The sequence below is a fragment of the Salmo salar genome, chromosome ssa22 (genome assembly GCF_905237065.1).
Source record: "Salmo salar chromosome ssa22, Ssal_v3.1, whole genome shotgun sequence".
NCBI classification, from domain to species: Eukaryota; Metazoa; Chordata; class Actinopteri; order Salmoniformes; family Salmonidae; genus Salmo; species Salmo salar.
Window position 1 is genome coordinate 19,354,263 of NC_059463.1, and position 13,120 is coordinate 19,367,382.

Sequence of the window (13,120 nt, forward strand, 5' to 3'; positions counted from 1 at the left end):
TTTCAACTTTTTAATATCAAATGTATTAATGTCTCACCCCACCTGTGGGCTACTGTCTATGCTTAGGCCAACACTTCTGATGCAATGCAAAGCAATGTGAAACCTAGAACTATTTATTCCAAAAGGAAGGAGGAACTCACAGAACTGCCTGCGGTGCTGCAGGTGTGAATATCCATGTCCCCAGTGTAGTGATTAATTGCATGAAAATTCAGGACTTATCCTAACACGAAGCGATTACAATAGGTCATACTGAGTCAATCAATAGGACCTGTCATAGCCACACAAAAATGTGAAGGGAAAAAAACTGTTCACAGGGCCAAAAGGGTCCACCAATTTATTGCAGATGTGCATTTTGTGACAAGGGGTGGACATGACTTCACCATTTGGGAAGAATTATGTGCTATCATGACACCCATTATAGGGAACCCCTAATTTGCGTAAAGATCATTCTGAATACACAGTCACTCAACTCAACTTCAAATAAGATACTTTTTTGTGTTTAAACTAGTAAAATATCAACATCTTTGCATCTAATGGATACAAATTTTTGTTTGTAAACTAAAATTGTAGCACTACTTATGTGTATAATAACAAGTAATTACTATAGAACAATCCTTATGCCACTTGTTAATAACAAACAAAGCTCAAATCAAATTGTATTTGTCACATGCACCGAATACAACACGTGTAGACCATACAGTCAAATGCTTACTTACAAGCCCTTAACCAACAATGCAGTTTTAAGACAAATAAGTTAAGTAAAAAACAGAGAAGTAAAAAATGTAAATAACAAATAATTAAAGAGCAGCAATAAAATAACAGTAGCGAGGCTATATACAAGGGTACCGGTACAGAGCCAATGTGCGGGGGCACAGGTAAGTCTAGTATGTAAGTTTGCATACTGAATGCAACAACCCAGGTTACTTGGGTACGAAAACGTCAGATTTACTTTCACTTTTTTAGGGTTGAAAACTACATTATTCATAGTATTCGAATGATATATTTACAGAAATCTCACTCTGGGAAAGGAGATACAACTAAATGCTTCAAACCGAAATGTGAATCAGAGAGGTTCAGGGAAGCCTTAATCAATCTCCACAGCACCTGGGGAGCAGTGGTTGTTCGGAGTTAATCATTTCCTCAAGGGCAGGCAGATTTTTCCACCTTGTCTGCTCTGGGATCCGACCTACGTCCTTTCGGTTACTGACCCAACACTCTTAACCGCTAGGCTACCAGCTATCTTTTCTGGATGGCTATCATTAACCGATTATAGAGCTTTAACCTGGTCATTGTCCCTTTAAAACGCGGTGAGAGTGAAGGGGGGTGGTGCGGTTTCACACCCGGGGTGGGAAACATGGGTGGGGTCAACGACTGGTTGACTGGCAGTCAGAGTTTGCGACGCCTGTAGAATCCACAACAACCAGTGAGATTAAGAGTTTACCCTTTCTTCAAATTTGAGCCAATTGCAAGGGAAAATGGGAGGTTCCCAAGTGCTGTTGTGCATCCAACGTGGGACTGTGGAACTAAGACTGAAAAAAAGAAAGTAAAAAAAATAACTCATGGTGGATAGGGTCTGAAGTTGGGACTGAACCAGGCTCCGAACGCCGAGGTCTTCTGACCATAGACTGCATCTGATAAGCATTTACTAGGAACTATACTAACCCGTCGAGTGTGCGCCGAAATTGGGATCAATCGACACAAAGTGTATACTTTTTTGGGGTGTTTTGTAGCGCCATAAACGAGAAGTCAACGATAACTCGTTTTCGGCACCGATCTCACCTCTTTCGAGTGCTTCATTTGCGTAGCAGAGTAACGCCGTCAAAGTTTTAGCCAACATTCCAAGCGTGCGATGAAGAGAAGATACATTTTAAAGTTTGTTTTGAGTGCCACTGCCGATGCAATCCGCATAGGCTAGTATTTGGAAAATGTGTCTCACATGTATATTTGACATGAAGGTAATCTTAAATTAAGAGCCCCTGTTGATGTTTGCCATATTTTTTTCTCTGGCATTATTTTTAGGCTATTGATGTTTCCCCAAAACGAATCGCTTTGCCAAGAAAGGATCCTCATTTCAACCTTTTATGGACAAGTTCAATTTACTTGTATGCTATTTAATTCTGGCTGCTTGACAAGTTTATTGTAGCCTTCTTGCTTCGTAAACCGCGATTCACCTTTGATTTCAGCCCACATTGGACAAAAGTTGGACTGGGAATTTGCGTCTAAACGACTCGGTTATTTGGAAGAGTAGACCAGTTGTACACGCCACAAGTGTTAGTTTTTTCTTCATTTTACCACAACGCAATTTGTGATATAATAGACTGCACTCTCTCTAAAACTGTACCAGATTTCCAATTTGTGGATACGACGAGAGATCATTGGCCAGCGCGCGATTAAACTTGATACAAAATGGCGGCGTCCCTGGGACGAATTGGATCGGTTTCTCACTATGGTTTTTATTTAGTTTTGTCGCTGGAACTGTTAATCAATTACGGCTTGAGTTCAGCTTTACCATGTGCTCAGAACTGTACCTGTACTGGAGATTCTGTGGACTGTAGTCATTTGGATTTGACAGATACACCGCTGGACCTGCCCATTCAGACAGTTGCGCTGTAAGTAGCCTCGAGCCGCCTTATTAATTGACCACCCCATATGAGGATGAGATTCAACCCATAGCAGGATAAGAGACAATGTTGCCGAAGTAGCCCACACCAACTCGCGGAGCCTTTGTTGCAAGGTCATAAGCGAATGTATCAATTTGCTTTTATGTTGTTGTAATTTTCTTGATTGCATGGTTGTCTTATTATTTTGTAGCCTATGCCTCACATGTAAAGCATTGCAGAACACCAGAACCTAATAGGCTATTTATTCGTGGACTACAGGGGCGGACTGGGACCACACCTGCCCAATTTCTTCCTTGAGGCCCCCACAACGGCCCAATATTTTCATTGGGGCCCACATTTTGTGACGGATAACGATAATTTTGCTGCCAAAAATCCCAAGGTAGGCAGCTGGGCTAAAAATGGACTTGTCCATCTGGCAATTGGCCAAAATGCCAGACGTCCAGTCCATCCTGAGGGACAACTATGGATAATGGCAAAACAATAATTACTGTTTGACCATTATCACACTATGGTATAGGGTTACAGCCTACTAAATGTCTCTATAGATTTTTGTCATTTACAAGGAATCTGAAACTGCTTAACAAGTTGCTTTAATTTGTTAAAACTCTTTCAATAATAGACTTACTGTTACTCCCAACCTGTACACAACTTCAAAGGTGACCAGAAATATATTAATTTGAGAGGAAATAGCCTAAATCACCTTCATAACCTAAACTATAACTAGGCCTACATCATGTCAATTAGAAATATATGATTAAAGAGTAGATACAAATTCAGATGGGAACTTTTTCAACTACCAAAACAGTCAATCAAAATTATCTTCTTAGTTATATGGGCAAAACGTTTTTCAGAGAAATTGACTGACTAAATCTCATTGGATTTAAACTCTTCATTGTGTCTAAACATCACTATATTCAATTAGATCTATGACACATATTAGCCCTTAATCTTCGATTTGGTTCTGTGGCCGTGGCCCACAAATTGGATTTCTTGTAAATTAGGCATGGATTCTCAAGAGAGTGTTAGCCACAATGGGGACACTGTCTGAACGTTCGTTTAGGAAGTGAGCCAGTTGAGATTTTTTTTTTTTAAACTGAGAACATTTCAGTCCTCATCCCATTGAATGATCATGTTTTTTTTTTATAGACAAGACAGCTTTCTTTTTCTCAATCATCATTTTGGCTCAACCAGCAGTGTGACCACAGTTTCAATGGCAATTGTTTTATTTAACCTTTATTTAACCAGGTTAGACTCAAGAGATGAACGTCTATTTTTCAAGAGAGACCTGGACAAATGTGAATCCTCAAGGACAATTCAACTGTTTCATTAACAGGAATGTTTTACCTAAATGACCAAATAGTCCATTTTAGAGCGAGGGGAAGGGGGGACTCTTTGTACAACAGGCTTTTTTTCTGCTGGGGGGTTAAAGAGTGAAGGCCTCTGGACTTCTCAGGTTCCTGTGTGCGGCAGTTTGATTTCCCCTGGGAAGTGACGAATGCAACTTTTTTTTAAGTCCTTGACTTTAATAATGATGCCTGTGTCCAGGGTGCCTTATTGCCCTTAAACACCCATTTGCCATGTGCAAGTGCTGTTTATGGCTAAACGTAACACTCATATGTAGGTAATGGTATTCGGTGCTTAAACAGCAACACAAAAAACACAACACACAGCTGGGCAGCGGGGACAAGTTACTCATCTGAAATGTCTAAATGCAAACATTGTTGTGTGATATCTGGTGCCTGTTTACTACACACATTGTGTCGGGAGAGGGGTGGCGATCGCTTGTCGGCTGGAGCTACCTCTATATTTTAGGATCAAACGAATATATGCCCCATGGTTTGGTCTGGAGGAAGGTACGCAGAGACTCGTTGAATGAATCACATAAGGATGAAGAGGATTAAATGTTAACATTTGATCAACAAATACCTTCATCCTCAATCTTAATCCTTTTGCAATGGCGTGAGCCAGAAGACATAATGATTGTTTAAAAAAAAGTTAGGCCTACATTTTTTGGTTTGTTCATTTGAGACAGTGGACTATATATATTTATTATTATGACATGATTTTTAAAATAAAAGCTTACTAAGATGAATTAAGAATCTTGTTCTGCACCTATGTGTGAGTGTCCTGTCCAGTCTGGCGATGCTGGGTTTCACACCAAATGTTTTTGTCTCTCTGAACCTCCGGGACCCTGTGCCAAGTGAATTAGTGGGGGGAATAAAGTGTCCCTGTTATGTTTAGCCCTTGCTTGTGTGGAAGCTAGCAGCAGTAGCGGTCGGTCATCAGGCAATGTGGAGGCTGAGCGGACATTACTGTTGGATGTCTATAAAAACAGGCTTGGTCCACTCTCACCATGAGCTGCTGTAGCTCTGAACTGGCTCTTCTGTAGAAGAACGCTAAAATCCCCTCAGTGTTGGTTAGGACATGATGGACAAGTGTCAGCTTGTCATGGTGGCTTGAGTTTTCAAAATTGCTGAGACCCCAGATAGCAGTATCAGTAAGAAATCTATAGGCTATTATTTAAAATATCTTGAAATGTATAAAAGAACTAAGATAATTATGTTTTTCTCACATTTTCTTCATGTACTGCTAATGAAAAAAATGGTGACCTCGTGTTGCTGTGGTCGTTATCTTTATGTGCTTATATATTGTGAGTATAGTGCTGACAACTCCTACAGTAGCTTGGTTTTGTAAGGAGGAGACAGGGCAGAGACTGGGTGCTTGTCTGCAGTATATCCGTCAGTAAGAGGGAGTTTTCTGAGGAAACTCTGGACACGGCCTGTGTGAAAAATCAAGCCTTAATGCCTTCCAGTTGTCAAAATAGTTTCCATGTTCTGTCCTGTTTTTACAGCTCCCCTGTGACATTCAACCTTGATGGGGATAGTAGGAAACAAGCGGGTGTTGGCATATTCAGCTAGAGCAGGGATGGACAATTGGCGGCCCCCCTTTTGTAGGCTTGCGGATCAATTTACAAAAATGAAAAAAAAAAAATAACTCAGTCGCAGGCTCCACTTACTTCAGAGTTCGAATAGTAGAATACACAAGGTGCAATTTAGAAATTTGGTTGTGCATCAGCAATTTTCTCATTATGTCTGTCACTGACAGTCACTCAATTAGCCCATGCCAGCTAACAATTTTGTTAGATTGGTAAATTAGTCAAGCCATGTATCTAAACTTGCAGTAATCATGGTTGAATTACCGACCGAGGGGGGACCCATTGATTTTGTTATTCACCTTCACTCAAATATATTAAAACTGCAAACATTTCTCTCCACCCCAAGGAAAAATTGCAGAAAACGTATTTAAAACGTCAATATTTTCTCTACGCCTCAAAGAAAATGTGTGCAAAATGTGTAGAATTGCAGGAAACTAACTCTAAAATTTATTTTTTTCCCTTTCCGCTGTCAAGAGGGTGGCCGCTAAAATCTTTTGCTCGCAAGGTTGGGGGCCAACAAATTTTTCACTTTGGGCACCAAAAAGGCTAGTGCGTGCTCTGACTGCATGTGTGGGTATGGATGTGGGTACGCAGACTGGGGAGCCACTGCGGCCCCTCATGATGGGTTGAGATATTTTGAGGAGATTGAGGGATTGAGAGAATTAGATGGGTTGGGGGGGGGGGAATTGGAGTATGTGACCATCCAGGATATTTTTATATTTTAAATGGCAATATGGGGCAGGTAGCGTTCTCCTGGCATCCTCCAAACCCAGATTTGTCCGTCGGACTGCAAGATGGTGAAGCTTCCCCTGCTCCAGAGTCCAATGGCGTTGAGCTTTACATCACCAGCCGATGCGCATCAAGCATTGCTAAGAGCTGCTGGCAAACGCAGGAAAGTGCTGTTTGAATGAATGCTTACGAGCCTGCTGCTGCCTACCATCGCTCAGTCAGACTGCTCTATCAAATATTAAATCATAGACTTAATTATAATAAACAGACATACGAGCCTTTGGTCATTAATATGGTCAAATCCGGAAACTATCATTTTGAAAACAAAATGTTTATTCTTTCAGTGAAATACAGAACAATTCTGTATTTTATAGAATGGGTGGCAACCCTAAGTTGAAATATTGCTGTTACATTGCACAACCTTCAATGTTATATCATAATTATGTCAAATTCTGGCAAATTAATTACGGTCACACAGTTCGCAACAAGCCAGGCGGCCCAAACTGTTGCATATACCCTGACTCTGCTTGCACTGAACTCAAGAGAAGTGACACAATTTAATAATCTAGTTAATATTGCCTGCTAACATGATTTTTTTTTTTAATGAAATATGCAGCTTTAAAAAAATAGACTTCTGTGTATTGATTTTAAGAAAGGCATTGATGTTTATGGTTAGGTACATTTGTACAACGATTGTGCCTTTTTCGCGAATGCACTTTTGTTGAATCATCACCCGTTTGCCGAAGTTGAAGTAGGCTGTGATTCGATGATAAATGAACCGGCACCGCATGGATTATATGCAACGCAGGACAAGCTAGTTAACCTAGTATTATTATCAACCATGTGTAGTTAACTAGTGAGTATTGATTGTTTTTATAAGATGGGTTTAATGCTAGCTAGCAACTTACCTTGGCTCCTTGCAGCCACAAGGTCCTTTTGACGCTGCACTCACGTAACAGGTGGTCAGCCTGCCACGCAGTTTCCTCGTGGATCGCAATGTAATCGGCCATAATCGGCATCCCAAAAGGTCGATTACCGATTGTTATGAAACCTCGAAATCGGCCCTAATTAATCGGTCGACCTCTGGTCCACATAGTTATGTGTGTGTATATATATATCTCTATCTATCTCAGTTGAAGTCTGAAGTTTACATACACTTAGGTTGGAGTCATTAAAACTCGTTTTCCAACCACTCCAAAAATTACTTATTAACAAACTATAGTTTTGGCAAGTCGGTTAGGACATGTACTTTGTGCATGACACAAGTAATTTGTCCAACAAATGTTTACAGACCAGATTATTTCACTTAAAATTCACTGTATCACAATTCTAGTGGGTCAGAAGTTTACATACACTAAGTTGACTGTGCCTTTTTAAACCGCTTTTAAAATTTCAGAAAATCATGTCATGGCTTTAGAAGCTTCAGATAGGCTAATTGACATCATTTGAGTCAATTGGAGGTGTACCTGTGGATGGATTTCAAGGCCCACCTTCAAACTCAGTGCCTCATTGCTTGACATCATGGGAAACTCAAAAGAAATCAGCCAAGACCTCAGAAAACAAATTGTAGACCTCCACAAGTCAGGTTCATCCTTAGGAGCAATTTTAAAATGCCTGAAGGTACCACGTTCATCTATACAAACAATAGTATGCAAGTATAAACACCATGGGACCACGCAGCCGTCATACTGCTCAGGAAGGAGACGCGTTCTGTCTCCTGGAGATGAACGTACTTTGGTGCGAAAAGTGCAAATCAATCCCAGAACAACAGCAAAGGACTTTGTGAAGATGCTGGAGGATACAGGTACAAAAGTATCTATATCCAAGCCGAAGAACACTATCCCAACCGTGAAGCACGAGGGTGGCAGCATCATGTTGTCGGGGTTCTTTGCTGCAGGAGGGACTGGTGCACTTCACAAAATAGATGGCATCATGAGGATGGAAAATTATGTGGATATATTGAAGCAACATCTCAAGACATCAGTCAGGAAGTTAAAGCTTGGTCGCAAATGGGTCTTCCTAATGGACAATGACCCCAAGCATACTTCCAAAGTTGTGGCAAAATGGCTTAAGTTCAACAAAGTCAAGGTATTGGAGTGACCATCACAAAGCTCTGACCTCAAACCTATTGAAAATTTGTGGGCAGAACTGAAAAAGTGTGTGTGCGAACAAGGAGGCCTACAAACCTGACTCAGTTACACCAGCTTTGTCAGGAGGAATGGGCCAAAATTCACCCAACTTATTGTGGGAAGCTTGTGGAAGGCTAACCCGACACGTTTGACCCAAGGTAAACATTTTAAAGGCAATCCTACCAAATACTAATTGAGTGTATGTAAACTTCTGACCCACTGGGAATGTGATGAAAGAAATTAAAGCTGAAATGAATAATTCTCTCTACTATTATTCTGACATTTCACATTCTTAAAATAAAGTGGTGATCCTAACTGACCTAAGACAGGGATTTTTACTAGGATTAAATGTCAGGAATGGTGAAAAACTGAGTTTAAATGTATTTTGCTGAGGTGTATCTAAACTTCAGACTTCAACTGGATTGATAGATATAATAGAGTAATTCTAAACAAATGGAGATTTTCAAAGGTATGCTGTATTTTTGCTGTTGCCTTTTATTAAACATTGGTGATTTTTCATGCTCATAAGGCTGTTAACGAATCACATAAATGGGTCCCTATGTTAGTACTTTCGTAGTCTTCTGATTTGAAGACTGGCCTAATGATATCCAGTGCAAGCTATCTCTCACTCAGTCAGATAATCTCTCTGTGGTGGTTTATCTTGTTTGTGGTCACCGTAATGTGTGTAAAGAGTGTCTTTGCCTGCAGTGCCATCCATGTAATTGGTTTTCCAAGTAAATAAAAGCATAAACATTATTAATGTTGGCTTTGATCGATGTGGTTGGATATAGAGAGAAAGCAGAGATCCTGTGTCTGAAATAAATATTTTCTGCTTCATCCGTCATGTCCCCTGCTGTGGTCTACAGTGTCACCTAGCTAGATTCACTCTAATAGCGATCCAGTCTCTGGATTGATCCCTTTACAAGAAAGCTTTTCCTAAGTGGTTTCCTATATGGGAAAGAAATGTCAAGCCTGACCGACAACCAACCACGCACTGCCTCTCTTTGATTTTGACAAACGTTCTGTTACTGCATTATACACCTCCGCACGTAATCCAGTGGTATTGGAAAACACCCCCAGAGGTTGGTTTTGGCTTTTGCCCACAGGAATGGGTTTGTTTTGGTGGTTTCATGACAGGCTCTGGTCAGGTGGTTCCTCTGGTCCTGGGTGTAGATCATCTGGCCTGAGGGGGTGTACTGAGGGGGTGTTGAGGTGGAAATGTTTTGTCACGGTCGGGTTCCATTGGGTAAAACTTCAGTGGTCTGACCGAAAGGAACCGCAATTAACATGCAAATAAACACTAATAAAACGTTGAGGAGAGAGGTGTTTTCTGGTAATCAACATTGTTGCCATTGTGTGTCTATCCACAGTTACCATGCATTATCAGCCATGTGGTAGGATTGACTGATAACGGATGAAACTGCCCTAATGAAATTAAATAAAAGTAAAAATCAAACTGATTTCCTCCATTTCCTTCACCCAATGTAGACATATCCACAGTGTACACTGACCGTAGGACTGAGGGCCTTGTGGTTTCAATGGCAGTTCTTACTAAGCAATCTTGTGGTATTGAGAATGGTTTTGCTGAATTAGTTTATTGTCATGTATTCTTGAGCCTTGTGACTATAATGTCCCTAGGCTGAGTTTTATAAAGCAACAGGATTGCCATTATTTCCTGGGTTTAAGATTATATCGATAGTGCTCTGATTTTATCATTGCCCCCAAAAATAATGATTTCCCCCTTTATGTGAATGTTTGATATTTATGGTAGATGCACAATAAATCATCAGTGCTTGCTTGGGAAAGTATCTCATTCATTTATTGTAAATGTCAACTTTTAGACTACGGTTTACATTTTAGCAAACACTGTTATCCAGAGCGATTTACCGGAGTAATTACGGTTAAGTGTCTTGCTCAAGTGCACATCGACCCTTTTTTTTTTGCCTATTCGGCTCGGGGATTCGAACCAGACACTTTTCAGTCACTGGCCCAACGCTCTCAACCACTAGGCTACCTGCCTCCGGTATGCATGTCTACATAGCTTTAGACAGAAAAGAATTAGCAGCAGTAAGCGAGTAAAGATAGAATAGATAGAAGTTTACATCTACATGAAGTTATGAAGTGAGCTCATCGCAGTGTTCACTGTAATGACAATTGAATGGCTACTGCCAGAAGTCATTCCACACAAATCGAGTCAACAGAATAGATGGCCTTTTTGTTAAGACACACTGGGGCGCCAAGTTCTTTTTTTCTTTTTGTTTAAGCCGCTGTCTACAAAGTGGGTTTGATAGATGAATCATCTGTGAATTCTGTACATCTGGTAAGAGTTAGGACATTTGGAGAAGACATTAGGAAAAAAAGAGAGTTACTTGGAGAGGTACTGCGAAGTGGAGAACCCCCAAAACTGGCTGTCTGGCAACCAAGAGCATTCTTACCTTTCAAAAAACCTGCAATGGCCTGTGTCCACTGATTTAGTAGGAAGCAGAGGGGTTCGGTACCTGCACATACATCCACACACACACAGGCCTACATAACCATATTTATTAAGATTGGCCCAGTATTTGGCCCTATTCTCTTTCCATGGATGATGGTGTAATTATTGCAGATAGTTTCTGTTTGCAAGAATAAAAAACATTTAGGCAGGGGAAGTCCGTATTCTAACGATCAGTCATTTTCTTCACTTTGAAGTACAGTACATACAATCAGCGGCCTGTGGAAAGAACTGAAACAATACCCCCTCCAAAATGTGACTTATGTTCTTTCAGATTAATTGGTAAGGCTAATTTCCTTTTTTAGTCTGGTGACCATATAACAAATTAGGATTTGCTATCAAACTCCAGTGTGTGTGTGTGCATGAGACTATGTATGTGTGCTGTGTGCTCCCCCCTCATGCGTCTTGGCTGGCGTCTTCGGGCCTGAGTTCATGCTAGTGTGGACTGTGCTGCAGCCCCATGCCCCCTCTGTTTGGACTGACCACTCCGTACTGAACGAGGAGCACCCTGGGAAAGGCCCTGCATGGCTCCAAGATGTGTGCCTGCCTCAGAGACTTCAGAAAACAGAGACATTCTCCCTCTGGCTTAACTTTGCTCACAGGCCGTAGCCTAGCTAGCAGACCTTTTTTGTTGCCTGGAATTGCTGCCGGAAAATCTGCAACGCAAGCCGTGCTGTTGAAATATGCTGATCCCATCAGCCCACATATCTGCTGCTCTCAAATGTGCTCTATAGAGATGTGCCGACTACAGCACATTTAGCACATCTAGTAGGTGTTTGCACCAGGCTGAATTGTGATCATAGATACTACTCAGGCATATTGTGCCACTTTTTAAATTAACTTTTTAAATGTTTGTTTGTTTGGCTGCTTTCACTGTCTTGTCCCTCTCTCTCTTGCCTATGTTTTGCTGAAGTCTAAAATGGTGGGGTGGTGTTGGTATTACACCTGTGTACACGGGGGGGCTCTCTACCCCTCTGTCTGGCTTGCCCTCTGTTTGGCCTATGGGAGCTCTCTTCTAGCTGCTCCACACACACAAGGTTATTCTTTAACTATTTTATGGCTGTTTGATAACGGACCACATTAAAGCTCCACTGTTTCCCAGCTGCACCACAAAGGCCCTATCGCTGACATCACTTCACACTTCCAAAGAGCGAAGTTCACACTCATCTTATCAGCAATAGAGATGGGTAGATAGACGATTCCAGTCTACAAACCAAACCCCCCTTCACTTCCGCATTCTGATTACGAGGGCATTGTCATAAGAAATGATATCATTCTCTTGCTTTTTATTTCATTTAACCTTTTCTTTATTCTTTGACGGCATACAAAATAAGGAGATTTTTCTATATTTTTTTTAGGTAGTAATGATGGGTTTCTGTTGCTCCAACAGTGTAGTAGTGTAACGGTTTAAGTCTAGTGCGGTGGGAGTCTTAAAGTATTTTCAGAGGTTTTCGAGGCAAGTCAGTGTACTTCATCACACAGGTTTTATAGTTTTATCGCTGCTTTTAATGGTGTCTCAGAGTGGCTAAGCTAATGTTGCTATAGCTGACCTCTACCCTTCCGAGCTCTGCCAAACTGTGTTGCTATTGATTGATCTGAGCTCTCTAGAGTAGACTGCTTCAGGGCAACAGGTGGACTGGGAAGTGGCAGTGGCTAAATTGGCCAGGCCCAGTATGTACAATGATTTCAAAAAGTATTCAGACCCCTTGACTTTTTTCACATTGTTACATTACAGCCTTATTCTAAAATGGATTTAATTCATCAATCTACACACAATACCCCATAATGACAAAGGGAAAACAGGTTTTTGGAAATATTTGCAAATGTATATAAAACTAAAAAACATACCTTATTTAAATAAGTATTCAGACCCTTTGCTATGAGACTAAATTGAGCTTAGGGACATCCTGTTTCCATTGATCATCCTTGAGATGTTTCTACAACTTGATTGGAGTCCACCTGAGGTAAATTCAACTGATCGGACATGATTTGGAAAGGCACACACCAGTCTATATAAGGTCCCACAGATGACAGTGCATATCAGAGCAAAAACCAAGCCGTGAGGTCGAAGGAATTGTCCGTAGAGCTCCGAGACAGGATTGTGTAGAAGCACAGATCTGAGGAAGGGTACCAAACAATGTCTGCAGCATTGAAGGTCCCCAAGAACACAGTAGCCTCCATCATTCTTAAGTGGAAGAAGTTTGGAACCACCAAG

The 13,120-nt window shown here is 41.0% G+C and overlaps 1 protein-coding gene across 2 annotated transcripts in view; it reads left to right on the plus strand.

The window, feature by feature from the left end:
- Nucleotides 1-1,406: 1,406 nt before the first annotated feature.
- Nucleotides 1,407-13,120, plus strand: part of LOC106583032 (leucine-rich repeats and immunoglobulin-like domains protein 1) — a 53,846-nt gene continuing 42,132 nt past the window's right edge. The window contains exon 1 of one of the 2 annotated variants that reach the window (XM_014166781.2): nt 1,407-2,609. In XM_014166781.2, coding sequence (XP_014022256.1) covers nt 2,407-2,609 — 203 coding nt within the window. In that variant the 5' untranslated portion in view covers nt 1,407-2,406. The remainder of the gene's footprint in view (nt 2,610-13,120) is intronic. The other variant, XM_014166782.2, reaches the window with a different exon arrangement.